The 20,273-nt window shown below is 32.6% G+C and overlaps 2 protein-coding genes across 2 annotated transcripts; one reads left to right on the forward strand and one right to left on the reverse strand.

Moving 5' to 3' along the window:
* The first annotated feature begins 909 nt into the window (after positions 1-909).
* Positions 910-9,122, forward strand: LOC141689882 (bifunctional purple acid phosphatase 26). Its single transcript, XM_074494387.1, has 10 exons — positions 910-1,115; positions 1,620-1,856; positions 2,309-2,509; positions 3,668-3,779; positions 4,349-4,575; positions 5,924-6,062; positions 7,030-7,250; positions 7,621-7,742; positions 7,916-8,077; positions 8,745-9,122. The coding sequence occupies exons 2-10, from the start codon at positions 1,659-1,661 to the stop codon at positions 8,827-8,829; spliced, it is 1,467 nt and encodes a 488-aa protein (XP_074350488.1). The 5' UTR covers positions 910-1,115; positions 1,620-1,658; the 3' UTR covers positions 8,830-9,122.
* A 2,565-nt stretch (positions 9,123-11,687) lies between these two features.
* LOC141690284 (synaptotagmin-5-like) lies at positions 11,688-19,627 on the reverse strand. The gene is made up of 13 exons (XM_074494990.1): positions 19,411-19,627; positions 19,230-19,336; positions 19,066-19,114; positions 18,869-18,989; positions 18,140-18,264; positions 17,858-17,959; positions 17,103-17,177; positions 15,512-15,591; positions 14,782-14,932; positions 14,458-14,688; positions 13,153-13,449; positions 12,827-12,940; positions 11,688-12,143 (listed from the first exon to the last, which is right to left on the reverse strand). The coding sequence occupies exons 1-13, from the start codon at positions 19,513-19,515 to the stop codon at positions 11,997-11,999; spliced, it is 1,704 nt and encodes a 567-aa protein (XP_074351091.1). The 5' UTR covers positions 19,516-19,627; the 3' UTR covers positions 11,688-11,996.
* Between the last annotated feature and the right edge of the window lie 646 nt (positions 19,628-20,273).

Genomic DNA, 20,273 nt, shown 5'->3' on the forward strand with positions numbered 1-20,273 from the left:
AAGTCACAGGACACGTCCTAGAATATAGGGCGCGTCCTTAACCTTATTAGACTTGCACCGTCTCCTCTAAACCATCATGCACAACGTTTCACCTCCTATGACGCGTCCTTGCTAAAGTAGGCGCGTCCATCACCATAAGATTTCATCTGCCAAGCACTTTCATAAACATTGACGCGTCCATAAAGCCTGGGCGCGTCCTTCCTTGACCACACACTCTTCTCGCCTCGTAAATATATCCCTTCTCAAGTAGGCGCGTCCTTAATGCTTGGACGCGTCCTTCCTTTCACAACGCAATACTGAGTTTGACTGTAATTAGCCCGCGTTTGACCCGAGTCAATCCAATGCCAAATTTTGGGTATAACATATATTAATAAGTATTTTCAAATCATATTATTAAATTTTCAAATAAAGAAGTTTCATGACTTAATATTTTTACTTTAAATTAAATTCAAAAAATTTATATAATAAAAAAAATTATACATCCCACAAATTTTAGGCTAGTTTTAGGCTGTATTTGTATAATAAAACTTCAGTTATACTAGAACTAAAGATCAGTTGGAATAAATGTATGGATCATCGATAAACCTAACTCTAAAAATATGAATTATTTAATAAGTTAAATGATTCAAAATCAATTTCTTAATATTAATACCAAATAAATTATCCACCAATTTATAATATAAAGATTACATAATTTTTTTTTAGTTTTATAATTACAAAGTATGTGTCTCATATGGTACAAATTGAACACTGGAAAGTACCAATACCTGCAATATTAAATTTGATTTTTGAATATTCATAAATTAAATATTCCTACACGAAGAGAAAAAAGTAAAAAGAAGAAAATATATCGAAAAACATGACACAGACCCCAACCGTAATGGATCTGGCACGGCCACACAACAAACACAATTACAAAGAGTATATTCATTCATTCTACAGCTGATCGTCTAACTAACAACAAGTAGTATAAAGGGGTTAAACTCTAACATACGCTTCGCATCTCTTAACCTACGCCTCGTGTTGTTGATAAAAAAACTCAACTACTATCATCTTATCACTGCCCGCTTGTCTCTAGAGATCAACCCTCTCTCTCTCTCTCTCAAATCTTTGAGGTACCTTCTCTACTCTCTCTCTTAAGATCATTCTTTATCTATACATGTATGCAATTGTATGTTTCACTGGTCTACTGAATTAAGCTGAAATCCATTTACTCAAGAGATTGCTCCTTATTTTTTTCCTGTATTCGAGCTACGGTATTCGACGTATGTGAGATCAAATAATCCAATGTGTTGCAAGCTACTGCCTGCTACTTATGTTTAAGCTTATGTTTTATGTGTCTAATTACTACTACAAGTGCATTCTATTGCTTGCAAATACATTTTTTTTATATGGAGTTAAGAACTTAAAATCTATGAACTTCTCCAGGATCCACACTTATCAGTCAATTTCGAAGTATAGTTTGACTTGTGTACATTATGCTCTGTGTTTGTTATAAATATTTCTCCTACCTAGGCGACTTGTTGCCAAGATTATAATTACAAATGTAATTAAATATTACAGGAGGTTGCTTTTATATTTTGTTTACTTAAATTATCAATTTCGGAATCTGAATGCAGGGACTCTGCAAGCTTTAGGCTTATCTAGTTGGTTGATCAATGATCACGCTGAATGATAGGAAAATGGAATTCTTATTGCTCCTGGTCCTGATTTTATGTTATGGTTCCCTCAGCTTTGTGGAATGTAGAGCTGCTGGTTTAACTAGTAGTTTTGTCCGGTCAGAGTGGCCATCTGTGGACATCCCTCTTGACAATGAAGTTTTTGCACTCCCCAAGGGTCATAATGCACCACAGCAGGTAAGTTTTATGTTCATAAGGTCATGAAATGTTGTAGAACAATGTCTTGGATTAAGGATTGGGAGGTCTTCCTGGAATCATATCTAAAAAAAACATTTTTTTCACAAAAAGAACACAGAAATTCACTGATCACCATTCAGGATTGATTAAATTATTGATTATGATGATTTTTTATTATAGAAATTCTAACTTGAAAATAAGTAAAATGCTAGATGAGAGGAAAAAACACCCAGCCAAAGACTGTTTTCTAATTTTTTTTTTTTTGTTAATTAACTGAATATTTTAGAATGTTACTACTTACTGTATATGATACTATTGGATATTTATCTAAACAACAATATCAAAACATAACAAGTTAACTAGTATCTAAATAGAAATATATTTCCCTGACTTTCCTGCGTTTTTGTTTCATTTGTATGTTGTTAATTGGACAGTGTGTTTCTTTTCTGCAGGTACATATTACTCAAGGCGACTACGACGGGAAAGCTGTTATCATCTCATGGGTGACACCTGATGAACCAGGGACCAGTCAAGTAAGATATGGCACATCTGAGAAGAAGTATAATTTTTCTGCAGAGGGCAAGTTTAAAAACTACACCTTCTACAATTACACATCTGGATATATTCATCAATGCCTTGTCGATAACCTCGAGGTATTAATCAACTAAACCATGTTGAAGCATAGGATCCAATTAACTTCCAATGTTGTAAAATTTGCAATACTTAAGATTTACCAGCCTTCTTTATCGTGATTGATAATCAATTTATATTATATCTAACATCAAATTACTCTAAAAAGGGACATATTTGATCATATATCTCTTGTTTACTACCAATGATATATCTATTTAATAGCATAAATATGTTATCTATTGAAAAGGGGCTAGCTACTTCTGCAATTGTATATATCTATGAGGTAACTGACGATTTCAAAAGGAAAATAGTGGTCAGGAAGGTCATAGTAGCCAAAGTCTTTGGAATTTTTAGTTTATTCATTGGTTCAGCAGTTTGGCTTTGGACTTGAGCGTTATAGCTAAATTTGCAGAGAGTAAATAAGAGATGGTTTAATGAAGTATAGATTAGTAATTTTATGCATATAGGGAGAATACAGAATGTACTAGAACCAAAAGTATCTTTTCTTGGTAACCACTAACTGGTTACCAAGGCATTTGGTTTTAACTATAAGAATTTGGTCATGGCTTGGATAGTTGGATTTAACTAGGTCTTTGCAAGGATTAGTTGTTAGAGCTAATATGTTTCTGAAGCTGTAGATCAACTTCATACCTTAGAGAAACTCCATTAGGAGTGCCAAATATTTTGTGGCATGGCATTCTAAATTTCCTTCCTATTGGACTCACAAGGGTGTCCAATGGGTGCCAAGAGAAGTTGCCAACTTTTGGCACCCTCTTGGCACCTCCTCTAAATAGAAAAAACACAAATAGTTGCACTATATATATATTGTATATACCATCTGGGCACCTTACATGGGGTGCCAACTATTGGACTTCGAGGGTTCTTAATGTGACATAGATGAAGGAACAAAAAAAGTTATTATTTATAATGTGTTGGACATGTTTAGCACCCCTAAAGAGTGCCTTTATTGGAGATGCTCTTGGTAAAGGCTAAAAAGCTCAATCTTTTTTTTTTGGTTATATCGTTCAAAAATTCTGAAACCGCTTCAAGATTAACTGAATGATTTCACAAGTTAGGTATGAGGTCATATTCATTATCATTTTAAAAAGCAATACAACCCCTGTATTTCTGCTCGATCATATTGGTTTAATAGCTGAAATGCTTTTCTCTTTTCTTAGTATGACACCACATACTATTATGAAATTGGAGATGGTCACTCCGCAAGGCAGTTCTGGTTTCAGACACCTCCAAAGATTGGCCCAGATGTTCCTTACAAATTTGGAATAATTGGTGAGTGGATTCCATTTCATTTCCTCTAAAAAAATCAAGTACATTTGATTGAGATCCCGTGATGTGATGCAACACATTGTTAGAGTTCTATCCTAGTGCACATTGATAGTGTATCAAGTTCATCAATTCTCAGTGACATATATGTTAGTTTGCATATGTATGTGTTATTTATTGTATTCTTTATCTTGTTACTGATTTTGTGACTCTAGTCTTAAGCCATAACTTGGTTCTAAGAAGATGATTTCGATAAAAGCAAAACTTAAATTACAGATTACCAAGATAAAGAAATTTAAACTATGCATAAGTTTTGGTGGCGAAATGTAAGAATGGTGGTGAATATGAAATGGGAGGATCAGCTGTTTACAAGTTGATACTGCTGAAGCTTACGTAAATGTTTTGATAGTGTGAAATGGATGAATTACTTCTCGTCTAGTGATATTTTAATTGAACACCTATCTATTTGCTTATATAAAAATATAAATAAATTATGAAGTTACAAGACGGAGTCTTTGATAAACATATATTTCTCTATATTTATAAATCAATAATTTATTGGCTTGGTATTGCAGGTGATCTAGGCCAAACATATAATTCTCTTTCTACTGTTGAGCACTATATGCAAAGTGGAGGTCAAGCTATATTATTTGTTGGAGACCTTTCCTATGCTGATAGATATGAATACCATGATGTTGGTGTACGTTGGGACTCATGGGGACGTTTTGCTGAACGGATTGCTGCCTATCAGCCATGGATGTGGTCTGCGGGAAACCATGAAATAGAGTACATGCCATATATGGTAAAGTCATTGGTGTATTCTTCTTATTATATATAATAATTTTCAAATTTACAATTAACCATGTATTGTTATTGATAATACTAAAAGAGATGGTCCTCATCGTAATTGTTGAATGTCAAGTGTTGGAAAGAAACGCATAGAAGATAGAATGTCAGAAAGAAATACGTAGAAGATACTGTAAAAATTACCATCCAGATACCTTTAGCTTTTTTTACGAGCATTGGAGAAGGTTCAGTTCTCCCTGTTGTCATTTCTACAACGAGAATTTCTTAGTTATCTTATCGTAGTAGATGGCACTATAATGCAATGGTGATGAAACCTGTCAGTGTATTACAGAAAAAGAGAGAGCATACTAGATATCTGGATTAGCATATTTTTTCACGAGAAGAGTACTCCGCAAACCTTATAAAAGTAAAAGATAAATATTGCTAAGGTGTCTAGACACACGGTAACAATGGATTTGGTATATATACTACATAGGGTCAGTATCTGAATTTTCTCAGTTGTAATTCTGGACATTCTGCTGAAGGAGAGGATAAATTTGAAATTCTGTATAACAAGCTGCCTGCTACAACCTTTAAACTAGCACCTATAAGCAACAAAATGACCATCACAATATGAAAATTGAAATTATAGAGTGCTAACTACTATCTCGTCCGCTCCTTTTGTCAGAAAGAATTATTAACAATTGTGCTTTTACATTTCTGTTCTTTGATTGTTCACAGTTATAGGCTCTTTTTGGAAGAAGCAAATAAAACAAATTGTGTGACAGTTTTGGCTAATTTTTACAGAGCATGTTGTCACTTTTTCTGTTCTTACTGGTCCTACAAAAAAAATTAATTTTATACAGGAGTTGTAACTCATATTGAAGAAATGTTTCCAATCAACGCGCTCCGTGCTCCAATTATAATGGAGAAGACCCTTTGTTTTACATATATTTATACATCATTTTAAAATTTGAATCACCATTGAGTATTTGATAGTCTTTGATGAAAATCAAAAGACAAAAGGTTTAAATTGAAAAAGCTGGATTATATGACAATTTTGACAGCGTCAGGTCTGCATTCCTATTATTTAACGAGCATTCATCAGAAATCTTATGTATAATATTTCATGTGGTATCTATAAACCAAAGTCAACTCTGGCCTCAGTGTAAGGGTTTTATATACCAATACAAGCAGCAAGTGATATTTTAAGGGCCGTTCTTATAAAATGCAGAAATAACAACTGCTTAGCATCTAATAAATTATGAGAAAATTGGTGCATTTATGCATAAATAATCATGGATTATAAATTACAGTGACCTCTTATTGATTCTTATCTGGCCACTTGTTTGATGGTTTTCTAGGGAGAAATTACCCCTTTCAAGTCATATTTGCACAGATATCCTACACCTTATTTGGCCTCCGACAGCAGCAGTCCTCTTTGGTATGCAGTTAGACGTGCATCTGCTCATATAATTGTCCTATCCAGCTATTCTCCATTTGGTAATTTTTCACTTCTGTTTTATTTTATTTTGTTACTTAAGAATATGGTTGTTAATTTTATTTATTTTTACTGTATTGTATTAATACCTACTGTTTATGGGTCAATTCATGTTGTCTCAGTTGACAATCATATACTTAAAATTTGCTGGGAATATAATAGAAATAAACTATACCCGTGACCCCTTCTATGTTAGTGTCGTTAAGTTAGTAAAATTGTTTAAAGACTTTTGCAATCACATGACCGTATGTTATCTTTGTAGCAGCTCAAATAAGATTACAAGGCTATTAAGAAACCTAATACTGTGAAGCTGCTTGCATGAGTTCACATGGCTTCTGAAAGGCCAAGGACTAATGAATTATTCTCTGAGTAACTTGTTTGGCATTCCATTAACAATGAAGTGTAAACATAAGGGAATGCTGCAGACATGAAACCACAGGATGCCTCGTTGTACAAGTTAACAATAATGTCAAAAAGATCTCATTCTACAATTACACATTACTGATAACTTAAGATATTATGTTCTTCGTTGAGGTCTGCTACATATTTCTTAATTTTGTCTACATACTCAACACGTACAATATGTTCCTTATTTCATGATTTAGCTTAAACTAAAACACATATATGTGTGTGATAACTATAATGTGGCTTGATCGCTTAAGATGCAAGCGATCTGAAGGTTTTAGTAGCACAAGAGGATAATGCGTTATTGGTTGATATCTTATGTATTAAAAATTGTACTTTATTATTGAAAATTTTTAGGTGATTGTTGCACCTTACATAGGACAGGTAGTTCATTTCCCCAAGTGGATAATTTTATTTTACTACTTTGATCTTTAATATTCATGTCTGTATTTTCATGATGCTTGTGTGTTGTAGAAAAACTAGTCATTTAGGAAAGTTTACCGAAATTGTTTATATGATCTGTTATGCTTTTCCTCACAGCTTAACTGTTTGATATTTTGGCAGTAAAATATACCCCTCAGTACAAGTGGCTTGCTAAAGAATTTGAGCGAGTGGACAGGGAAAAGACACCTTGGCTTATAGTTCTTATGCATGTTCCTATTTACAACAGCAATGAAGCACATTTTATGGAGGGTGAAAGCATGCGAACGGTCTATGAGAGTTGGTTTATCAAATACAAAGTTGATATGGTTTTTGCTGGCCACGTCCATGCGTATGAAAGATCAGTATGTCAAAAATAGATTAGTGAAGCTATACTGTTGCTATTGAAACGTGATTACTCTTCTTTAGTTTCTTGCTGACCCATATATGCTCTTGCAAAATGACATTTCTACATGAAAACTTCTTTTATATTTTATTAACTTAACCTAAGGTATAAATAGGTGGTTACAATGTCTGAACTTGCAGAGAGCTTTGAATGTACTAAATAAATAGGGATAGAGAATTGATGTAGCAAACTTATAAGCTGCTCTAGTATGAGCTTCTCACAAACTGAACTACCATATAATAAAACAGTATATTGAATTACATTTTGAATCTGAATCCATTATTATCTATTCCTTCTGCTTACTTAAAGGTGCACTGTCGTACTTTCAGTATCGCATCTCGAACATACTGTATAATGTATCAGAAGGCCCCCCCTATCCCGTACCAGATAAAGCAGCCCCTGTTTATATAACTGTTGGAGATGGGGGTAATCAGGAAGGTCTTGCTTCTAGGTGAGGTTTAGCTTCATAACACATAAAGTTCAGTTGTGACCACCGGATAGTCAACAATTCACTTAAATTTTGTTCTCTAAGATATTTCTTTGCACACTTGGATATTTTTTTCCCCGAAGAATTTCAGTATCTTTGTTTCTCTTTTCAACGAGGATTTAAATTTTTATTTGCAGGTTTAGAGAACCACAACCGGATTATTCAGCATTCCGTGAATCCAGTTATGGACATTCTACTTTAGAGATTAAGAACAGGACACATGCACTCTACCACTGGAATCGCAATGATGAAGGCAAAAAAGTGGAAACTGATTCCTTCATGATACATAATCAATACTGGTAACTACAAAGTTGACGTGCATTTTGTTTATATATTTCTGGTTTGGTGGTCTGTTTAAGCCACGGACATCGACTACACGCACCTTCCTCAAGTGTCTTCATTCACGAATTACTAAATGTTCTTTTTCACTCATCTTAAAATACTAATCCATGAGAGATATTCTTTTCATGTTCTGTACCAAATTTATTGCTTCCAGACATATGAGGCTTAGCAGCTAACGTTATCTAGTGAGTAGCTGCAGCTACTGTGTAGAGGCCATAGTAAAATTACTAGTAATGCCAGCTCTTTCAAAGTCCAAAGTCAGGATCAAGTTTTATCTTCCATACTTATTATTTTCTTAACTATAGTTGGAAATTGCATTGATTCATCCCTTCATCTAATCGCCTAATACGGACGCCAGCTATTACTAATGTCTCGATGGCTGCTTATATGAAAATTTTCATATAACTTTTGTTTCTTTATTGTGGAATAACCATTTTTTCGTCAGATATTTTTTCCAACTTGACTACTCATCTCCTTCATTTTCAAAACATATCATGAAAATGATGCCGTGTGTTCCTGTTAATGAAAATAATTAATTTGAAGTGCATTGTGATTCAGATAATAATTTAGCAATAATTTAGGTTATTCCATTGCGTTTTTTTTTTTTTATTTTCCTGCTAACAGGGGAAGCAATGGGCGAAGGAGAAAACTGAAGAAGAATTATCTGTATAAAGTTAGCAAGAGCAGGCAACTCAATTATGGACTGTGAAGGCTTGGAGAAAAAAGGGAACTATCAGCAGCATTCAGTTTGGTAGGCAGAATCCATCGTTATTACAAACAAATATTCATGTTTTTTTCAGCACCAGGCTAGTTATTAGAAATGCAGTGTCAGTGATGTGTTGTCGTTTTAAATCTTGTGCGAGGTCTTATACTCATCTTATATGACTGCTGTTGGTGACTTGCACTATTTTTAAACTTGTAAAGAAAATGAGGCTGTGGAAAATAAATAGATTAAACTTTGTATTCATTAACCAGTATTTTTTTAAAAACAATAATTCTTCATCCGGGATTAAGAGCCTACTGCAAAATAATTCACATATATTGTTTTGTCCCAGCCGAGGGGCGTCAAATCATGTGTATGATTTTGCTAAAGCGCTCAGAAATGACTTTCAATCAGCAAAGAGAACTAAAAGGAGAAATCAGGAGTTTTGATCAGTATTACCATCTTTACTTTTTGGAAAGGTCGGAAGTTTTGTTCGATTGCATAGTTCTATCTTTAAAAGATGTTTAGGTAAATTACCATTTGAGCAATCTAAAACTAAGGTATAATGAACTATTCCAAAATTGAACTTATTAATTGCTTAATACAAAGTCATACTTCTATGACATGAATCCTTCAGTTTCATGCAGTGCGTTGGGATGGAACTAATATTTTGGTAAATCGATTATTATATTTGAAAACTGTATTATTCTTTGGTTTCCTGCGGTGCCTTCGGATGGAACTGACGCATACCTGTCATCCTTTTTTTTTTTTTGTTGACAAAATCAAGTCATCAACAGATTAGGTGAAAATGTCAACAAGAGATTTGTGCTACATTCTTGTTGGCATCGCAATTGAATTGGAATTGGACAAAATCAAGTAATCAACACATAGTCGAATGAAACTGTTTACAAGAGATTTTGTTCACATTCTTGTTTGCAGCGCACCCCACTTGGCAACTACTTATTCTAGATTCAACCCAGAACTCGATTTTCAGCTTTTATTACATATACATGCTATAACATACAGATACGAGCCTACATTTAAAGGCAAAAGTTCCACGACCACCTTTGGTTCTGGGGTTGGGGAACCAACGATGATCAGCAATAATATATTGCGGAAGTCCGTGACTTTTGCGGAAACTATTTTTTCTTTAATTATTCTAAAATAAAATAAATATAGAATTATTGTATTATATTTAAATTATGTTATTATTATTAAATAATTCAACTATAATAAAATTAAATATTTCATAAATTTAGTAAAAAACGTATCACTAAATAATAATTTTATAATTTAAATATAATAATATTCATTTCATATTTATTACTATTAGATTATTTCGAGAAACGTTTATCAGATAAGGTTTTTGATTCGTAAACTTATGACACCATGAGTTTATGTATCAAAAACCATACTAGGTACATGATTCTCAAAATAATATGATAGTAGTAATAATTAAACGAGTAATATTTTAAATAATAATAATAATATTGTATTATTTAATAAAATATATTTTTACTAAATTTATAAAATATTTTTTGAAAGATATAAATGTGAACATAAGAAGTCCAAGTTGAAAATAGTTTATTTATTATATTTGAATATATATATATATTTCAAATTTAAATGTACTAAATTCTCCATTTCGAAAAAATGATAGAATTTATACTCAAAATACTACATTCGTGGTTATGATGCGTTAAAATAGTTTGATACATAATTGTATATTATTCTTTTCTAACCGGATTTTATATCATAAATAAATTATTCTAAATTAATATTATATTTGTTAAATTATTATTTTTTTAGTGTACTTATTTTACCAAAATAGAAGGTAAAATAAATAATATTTATGTTCAAAAAATTTTAAAAAATGATATCAAAAATTTATACAAAATTAACAAAGGTATCAAATTTATAATTTTTTTTAAAATTTTTTACTAATTTTTTTGCGACACAAAAGAAATTTTAAAAAAAAAAGAAAAAAATTCACTAATTCCGCAATAAATCTGCGGAAGCATATACTTTTGTAATGATCATAGGAAGGAGAGAAAACTTTTTATAATTCGCGCGTCACCAGCGCGTTGGTTGGTTAGAAAATTAAATACTCCTTGCGCAATGATTCATTGCGGAATCATTAAATGCACGTTCACTAATCTACTTCAGCAATGATTCATTGCCTCCTTCCCAGCCTTAAATAAATTCTCGCCGACCTCCTTTTTCGAATTTTCAAATATAAATTATTTTAAAAATTTATAAAAAATTGAAAATAATATAATTTTTTGGTTAAAAAGATTACACTATTTAATTTCTAAAAAAAATTGTACATTTTTTTCTCGAATTTTTGAAAATATTTTTTTTTACTTAATTCTAATTTTCATATTTAAATTACTTCAAAAAATCATAAAAAAATAAAATTAACATAAATTTAGTCAAAAAAAATTACAATATTTATTTTCTCAAAAAATTTATCTTCCTACATTTTTTTTGGAAATTTTTAAAAATATTTATATGTTTCCTTTTTTATCACTTAATTCAAATTTTCGAATTTAAATATTTTAAAAAATCATAAAAAAATGAAAATAATATAAATTTACTTGAAAGTAGAAGAACTAAAAATTGCCTCTGTTATTGCCTTAATCACTTGAAATTGACTCGGTTATACCTATTTTTGAGTTCTAATCAAATAAAAACTACTAATTACAGAAAAATAAAACTTATCGGTGTTCAGACCTTTCACAATGAATCATTGCAGAATAACCTTCCGTAATGAATCATTGCGTAAGAGTTGGTTGGCTCTGAAAAAACACCATCCAACCATGGTTGGGGAAGGGTACCCTTAAAACAAATATGTTTGTCATCAATTTGAAATAAAAGGTTTAATTTGAACATAAATACGCAATGATCCAGAATTCAACGCAACTCAAAAACTGTACCTCAGTTTTTTCCCGATTCTACATTTTTCGTAATTTAAATCTACATGGGCACTCAGCACCCTCTTAAACTGTACAATGGCCTCTGCAGAACTGAACCAGCTATTAATACACCAAGAACGGCTTGATGGGACTTATTGCTCAATATGAATTGCTGGATATCAGAGATACTCTAAACACGCCTTCTACAGAGCCAGGGTTGTATTTAAAAATAAACATACAACTAGAAAGTAAAGACAACTAGGAATCACGGTATATTGGTTGTGGCATCCACTTCAGATTTAGGTTCAATTTTCCAGATTTAGCACCATCTAGCTGGAAGCTATCTTTGTATTCCCCCTCCAGTATCACCCTTGTAAGCGTCAAGATACACCTTCCCATATAATCCTGCAGTAATAATATGCGAATTAGAGCGCAAATAAACTTATGTTTGATTGGAGTGGATGGAACTGGGGGAATAAAATAAAATTTGTACTATTTTATGTATGCTTTCATTCTTTCCTCCATTCTATTCCAGACAAATTGCAGTAATTCTTTTTTCTTTTTTTCTGCTAAGCAAATTGAAGTAATTCTATTCCTAACAAATTAAACTAGAGCTCAAACCCACCAATTTGGGAAAGAATGTTCCATTCCCCTTCTACTCATTTTCTCCACCAATCTCATCTTGCAAAATTTGCCCTCCCTCATTTTTTTCACTCTTATCTCCTACCTCCATTCTCTCTCCTTTAATTCTATTTACAATTTTCCATTTTATTTTCCCCAACCAAATGGCGCCATCAGTATATTACTGAAAACATAGGCATAACTTGTACCCTGCGTTCTCAAGCTCCAGCTCCAGTATGTTCTAGAACTTCAAGGCAGGACAGCTTATATGCCATCTTACAAGTTAAAAGGCAAAGTTGTCTTTATCTACCAGATTTCTATGCTTGCTCTGCTGCTGATGATACTTATGCCATTTACTCACAAAATAATTTACTCGTTCACTATGAATAAGCAGTCAACAATATCTTGAGTTGCTGTAGTTATGGATAAGTATAACAATGCATAGAAAGAAGCAGAATGTGAACTACCTTCCCAAACGTGTCATGGTCCCACACTTCCAGAATTAGCATATCATGTAGTCCATCCTCAACAACGAAGTCAAAAGTTTGATTCCAAACAGGATTCAAATTATCATTTGCAACCTAATAACACAAATGATATTAGACATGAAGTGAACAGTTAGATCATAATACAGAACTTCATAGGTAAAGACTACAACATGACCCATTTTGTTGGTAAATGAAGCTCCCTAAAACTTTTCCTATATGTGGCATAGTATGTAAGGGTCATTTAGATTGTGCCAGTGATCAATTACATCGCATCACTAGTTGTTTAGACATATAGAAGTCAGTACCCTGGTCTTGTTTTTTGCCGCTGTTTTCTTCATGGATACCACGACATAGGGGTCAGCCTTCCCCATTACATCTGCGGGTGCCAAGTCATCAGCAGATATGACAGTAACGGCGAGTACTCCTCTTGTAATAACTTCTCTTCTTTTGTTTTTGATATCACCTCCATTTTCAGCAATGTCCATATCTTCCTCACCACTGTTGAGCACTTTCTCTAAGGAAGTCATTGAATATTCTGGAGCAAAAGGGTTGGTGAACCCGTTTTTCATGCCAAAAGGACAATATAATAGTTCCAAGTGCACCTAAAAGCAATTGAACAATAACACGTTAAAATCTCCAAGTGCACCTAAAAGCGACGGGATAATAAATATTGAAATCTCTAATAAGTGAATGCGACGAACAATCCTAGTTTGAATCCAAAGTGTCTACCGTAAAGTTAAAATTACTTGATATTATGGGTTTGCTAAAAAGAACCAAAGGGAAATATCTTCAAGGAGCACTTTGGAAAACATTTAATAGATGGATAGGCTAAGTCGTAAAGACATATAAACAGAAAGGGGTCATATGATACTATGATAGGTTATAGCGGACTCCTGGTACTTCTTCATTGTGTACAACAAAATTAGTGTCATGATTACATAAATTTTGGAGCAGTTGCTTTTGGCCTTTACTGCTGGCTTGAATGAAAAAAATATCCAACCTAATATAACACTTCTATATATTCCGCTGCTTTTGGCTATTACTATTGGCATAAATAAAAAATGGGTTACCTATTCTACGGTAGCTACCACTTCCATATATTCTGCATGGTGCAAGCTTAGCTGTTTAGGTAGTAATAAAGCCTATTGACTATAATATTGCCAGAGGGCTGGTGTGCCTATACTTTAATAATAAATTGTGAAGCTAGCACCTGCAGTAATTTTATTCAAAATTCATGAATCCTAGGGTGTAAATGATAAGGTCATACAGTTACTACATTGCAAGTTTGAGGTACAAACAGTGATTTGGGACATCAAACTGGTGACATTAATTGTTGTGTGTCCTTTTGTCGAATAGCCAAATGAAAAAATCAATTAAACTAACTTTAAGTGTCCCCCAACCCCCACTTTACTCCGCCGAAAAAGAACCATCTTTTTCTCCTCCAACCATGATGCAATATAGGTCATTTATATAACAAAAATAATTAGGTAAACCTATGATTAGGCCAAGTTACTGTTCTGGTTTATTACCGATAGGAAAAGATACAAGTTCTGTTAGTTAATAAGAGGATCTATCACCAGAAACACCAATGGGATGATTGAAGTTTTCACCTGGCCCCTATTTTTGTTGTCCCTCTGGAGGTCCAAATCTTTTACCAACTTCAGCCATACATCCTTCACTTTACCAGGTTCAAGTTCATTTAGCCGTATTTGAGCACATCCAATGAGTTCAGATGCTTGCAGCCCTTCATCATCGAAAATCTTTACCACTAAATGTTGGGTGGATGCATCTTCAACTATGAACTCAAAATGTTCGTTCCAAACAGGATTCAACTGATTGCTCTGAGGAAGAAAGATTTATTCTTTAGATTAATACATAAGGATGTACTTAGTAGTCACGTACTTCTGTTAAGGGATGGAAGAGAAAGATCTTACAATTGTTTTGCTAGTTTTTGTCCTACTACGTATGGGGCGTACATATAAAACAGCATAAGGATCAGATTTGCCTATGATATCTTTATTTGTTAACTCCTTTGCTTGCACAAGTTTGACCTCCAATCTTCCAACAGGCTTCAGTTCGAGGTCACTAAACAAGAAAAATAGGTTGATTATGATGATAAATGAAATCAAAATTCTGAAAGAAAAAATTAATATTTTACAAAAACTAGGCCTCAATATCGATGCTTATGCAGCACCTTAGAGACCACCTATCTGCTTTCGGAATTGATATTTGCTTGTATTCATACTTTAGAATAACTTGTCGTAATTCGTACACAAAGCCTAGATACCTAATATTTCATTGCTTAAACTCTAATTGGACTGAATAAGATACCCAAGCAGAACACTGAGCATGATGGTGTTCGTTCAGATGCTCAATAGGACAGATAATCAAATACTATGTAAGCTTGAATAATATTACAATTTAATGATGATTTCCATTACCATATTAATGGAAATTATTTCGAAAATTTACTAGAACTTGTTAGTGAATTTAGAGTTGTAAACTATACAAGCACTGGTGAGTTGCAGTCTGTAGTACAAAGCCAACAAAGTGTGTCCATTAACTCTCATTAAGAAAGCAAGTCATTAGATAATGAAATGAGAAACTGGCCCAATGCTCAGAACTATCTTCAAGAACAAATTCAAATTTGGTTGAGAGTTATACCTATAATCACCGGGTATTATGGGTATCACAATCCGAACTGGCCAAGTGATTGAATCCTCAACAGCATCTCGTATGGTTCCCTGTGTAAGTGAATTTTAAAATGACTTCAACACTGATACCGTGAACACAAACATAACTGCACTATTAAGTTAGACATGCAAACACAAGAATGAAGTGCTTGTATGATTTAATTAAGGATGTAAATTATATGCTATAACAATTGTTTTACTATGGTTACCTATTCAGAAGTCAGAGCCTTGTTTTTAAGAATGTTAAATAGTCAAGTTGAAGTTGCCTCTAATGTCACACATTTTCTACTAGAAGGCCCATTATATTCATTTTTTAGAATCCTTGTAAATTGTACTTTATTAAATTCAATTTCTTTATCACTAGTAATTTAGAATTGGTAAAATTCATACTTACATTAAAATTAAGTCATATATAAGTTGTAGAATATAGAACATTTCATTAATTCATTTAATGACAAAATATTTTTAACAATACTTGAGCAAATTATCATTCCTAAATATAATCAGGGTTCTAGACTGCAACCTCTAAATAATAAACTAGAACCTCATTCTCTAGCTTGCGGCATGCCAAAAGATACTTAGAGCATCTCCAACGCTCTTCACCTGTTAGGTATAATATCTACGTGTCATCCTATTATACCTAACATGTAAAAAATGGAAGACTCCAATGGAAAGACATGGAAAGACCTGTTAGGTATAATTTTAGATAACTAAAAATAAGCACGCCACATTTGTTGATTGTTCACCCATCATCTATAATACTCCACGTCATCTCCTGCCTATATTAACCTAATCTAACCTAAATTTTATTATTTATAATTTTTTATAACATGTTTAAGATTTAAATATATAATATTATAATATGAAAATGATGTATATATCTTCTTAGTTATTATATGTATAGATGTATAGATGTATTTTTATTTATTAAAAATGTTATGTAATATTAAGTGTGATAAATAATTTATTGTTAACTAAATTTATAAAAATTCTAATATATTAATATATGTTCTAGTCATATATTCTATTTTATATGTAAGTAATGTTCATAATAATTACTCATTTTTATTTTATAATGTTTACTTTAAAATATTGATATAAATATAAAAATGTTATAATATTATAATAAATATCTTTTTATTAAATATATTATTTTATTTCCACTAATATAAAATATAATTAATTAAACTCCTTTTCAAAAAAAAGAAATAATTAAACTTTTTTATTTATATATTTAAAATTAATAAAAAGAATAATATTATGAATATAACTAATGGGTTATAGCTAATGCCACTGGAGTAAAAATGTTTATAGGTTCAATAAAATTTTAGCCAACCATATTTTAGCTAACAGTTTTAGATGTTATCCTTGGAGATGCTCTTACCCAATATATATATTAACAATCCTAGTATGCGTGTACATCTACAATTTGGCATGTCATAAAATCGGAGATGCAAGGGTTGTATAACATCAACAAGATCTATTTTATATCTTGAACAATAAAAAGATTTGAAAAAGTGAAACAGGAAAAATAATTAAGTAGAAGCAGAGCGAATGCCAACCTCGATGGCATCAGAAATGCCGGGTATCGCAGAGATGTCACCACCGATCACTTTCAACGTCAGATCCAGCTTTTTCTACAAGTCATTAGAACGGATATCGGTAAATATGTTCTTATCTGTGAGCGTGAACATGATGAGGTGATTATGCAGACAAGGAGAACTGTTTTAGATTAAACTTAAAAAACATTCAACAACAGAAAACTATAATCTAAATTTGCTTAGTCGCTATTCACTTTCAGATCCAGCCTTAATACCTTATAGATACAGTCTATTAATCTGCCATTAACCAAACAGATAAAGGATAAAAAAGAATAAACTTGCAGAGTACCATCTTATATAAATGATAAAAAGAGCCTATGGATAGTTGACTTCATTAGAAAATTCAACTAAAAGCAACGATCAATATACACATTAAAGGGATTCCTAAATATGCCAGAATCATAAAAAGCAGATGTTCGCTTGCGTTTTCTATGTTCTAGATTGACTTAAAATCATTTAACAACACGGGCATAGAAGGAAAACATGATTTAGGGATAAGCTTTTCAAGAACTCAAGTTTAAAATATCTGTAAGCCTACAAAAGGTAGAAGCAACATCTTCCACCTGAATTTATATGCAACCACGCAAGGGAAATAAGTCGAATACTATTGCACACACATGCACCTCAGACTCTTTTTCAGCTTATACAAGGTAATACAACCAATTTTACTCATTGAATCTCTAAATCAGTGCTTCAAGTTAAAAGAATTACTGCACCTTATGCCTCAATGAGAAACATACAGCTCCAAAGCAAGGCAACTCGTCAACTAGTGGCTTAAAAATTAACCTGAAAACTCCAGTGAATGCAATATTCTTTACCTGTTAATTAAATTCATGCAATCATTTAGAATGAGGGAACATATAATGAAAATATGAAGCAGCGTGATCCAACAGTTTCCGGGTGCATAGTCCTCCACCATGTAATGTTTTCTTTTGCAAAAGGAATGAGAAAATTGAGTATGTACAAAAAGTTTAATACATAGATTAATGTTACGTCACCTGTACAGGTAACCCTACGCCAACTCTAGTCTTAATATCAAGTATTATGCTTGGATTTCCATCCCACTGCATTTCCAACTCCATAGTTATACCATCAGTACACCCATCTTCAATAATGGAAACTCCTAAATATAACAATTGGCAAAGAAAAATTGTTATTCAGTATTATTGTAAAGACAGTTTTGTTAATGATTTCCATGCAGAAAGAATGCCTTTTCAAAATCTTTTAAGTTTTAGCAACAAACGCAAATATAAAAATATAAATGCAAACATTAATATACATATATAGCAACTTTGTAGTTGTCTTTTGGTGGGGCAGATAATAGAAGAATGTCCTATCCGAGAGGAAAGGAACCCTCATACACTGCTAAGTGAAAAATCTCTAAAACGCAAGAAACAGGGACTAATAAGCTTCTTTTTTTTTTGATAATTGACTAATAAGATAAATGTTAACTAAGATGCATCAAATAGAGGCAGATGTACAAAGTTGAATGGCTCAACATTTCCCGCTTTTCATACCTTTGGGTAAAATGCAGTTGAGGTTTTAGAAGTTTTTTTGGCTATCCTATATTCTACGTTGAGTTATTATTTATTATTACGAGACAAATGATTATATAACTTTTCTAAAACCGTTTCCTCTAGAATTCACATGCTTCTTATTTGAATTGCAACACATATTCCGAAATCAATATCTAACATACAAACACGAGATGCGAACTATGCACAAACCTGTAAATTGGGGAGCAACAGTTCCAAGAGTAAGCTTAGAGAATTTTAAAGAGGACAATATAATCGGCCTATATTGCTCCAAAATAGGCTCTACATTAGTCTTAATCAGCTCAGATGCCGCCTAAACCAATTTGAACACACAAAATCAAAACCTAGGTTACATAACAATAAAAAAAAAAAAAAAGGGGAAAGAAAACCTCATCAACATAGGGCCAGATCTTTGTGAGATGTTCATTCAACCATTTCAACTGTAATATTAAAAACAAAACAGAATGATCCCACGGAAATTGTAAAACATACATACATTACAGAGAGAGAGGTAGAGAGAGAGATGCTGAGAGAGAGAGAGAGGAGGGTACTAAACTTTTGTTGCTGAGAGAAGACAACCCAAGAAGGATAATACTCGGGGGCAAGTAACTTTCTAGAATCTTCTACTGTCATCCTTGCAAACGCCGCAATGGTCGCAGCCTAAACCATAAAATAAACACATTACTACTGAGAGAGAGAGAGAGAGGGGGAGAGAGAGAGAGAGGGGGCAATACAAGTTGGGAGCGAGAGTTGGATCTAGCATTCTCGGAGCGAACAAAAGCAACAATCAATCCAAGTCCAACTACAAGCCCGATCACTAGCCCTACTACGAACGACATAGCAGCCTGCCGATGATCTATCCTCTTATTATTACAAGTTACAACAGACAAACACCAACAACTTCTATATTTTTTTTATTTAATTCTTTACTTCACTTGGGGGATTGTGATTGTGTAGGTCAAATTTATCAAGTAGGGAGATGGGGTTAATATTCTTTCATTTCATTTTTTACTGTAGTAGGGTAAAAATGTTTTTTGCTGCTACTGCTGAGACTGTTAGGAGCAAGTCCAACTTAATATAACTATAACTATTGCTATAATTTGGTACAAAAAATTATTTTTTGATACTAAAATAAAACTCCTTCTCCAATGCTAGATGTATTTTGAAATAAAATATTTTCTAATTTATCTAAATTTTATTAGTTTTTCCTAAGTTTCATTTAAAACATAACTAACATTCATTTCATTTGTAATAGTATGATGATGTGGTTAAATATATAAATGCATTTCAAATTTATACCCAATATATATATATATATATTTGCATTTAAGTATAGAATTATTTTGAAATTGAAATTTTTGACATTTAGTTTAAAATTATATACCACTACATTGGACTTGCTCTTAGGTAGGTCAGGTGAGATGAGAGTTTGTCGTTTTTTACTTTTTACTAGGGTCGTCTAATAATGTGAACATTTTAGTTGTGTTTAGAGTGTCCTACCCCCGTGTATATAGGGTGCCCAAAGGCCTTAGTTTAGCCTTGCCGACACAAGGAATTGACCCGGTCCGTATACATCCTCCTTTGATATGTCCGTATG

The sequence above is a fragment of the Apium graveolens genome, chromosome 10, assembly GCF_009905375.1.
Source record: "Apium graveolens cultivar Ventura chromosome 10, ASM990537v1, whole genome shotgun sequence".
Classification (NCBI taxonomy): domain Eukaryota; kingdom Viridiplantae; phylum Streptophyta; class Magnoliopsida; order Apiales; family Apiaceae; genus Apium; species Apium graveolens.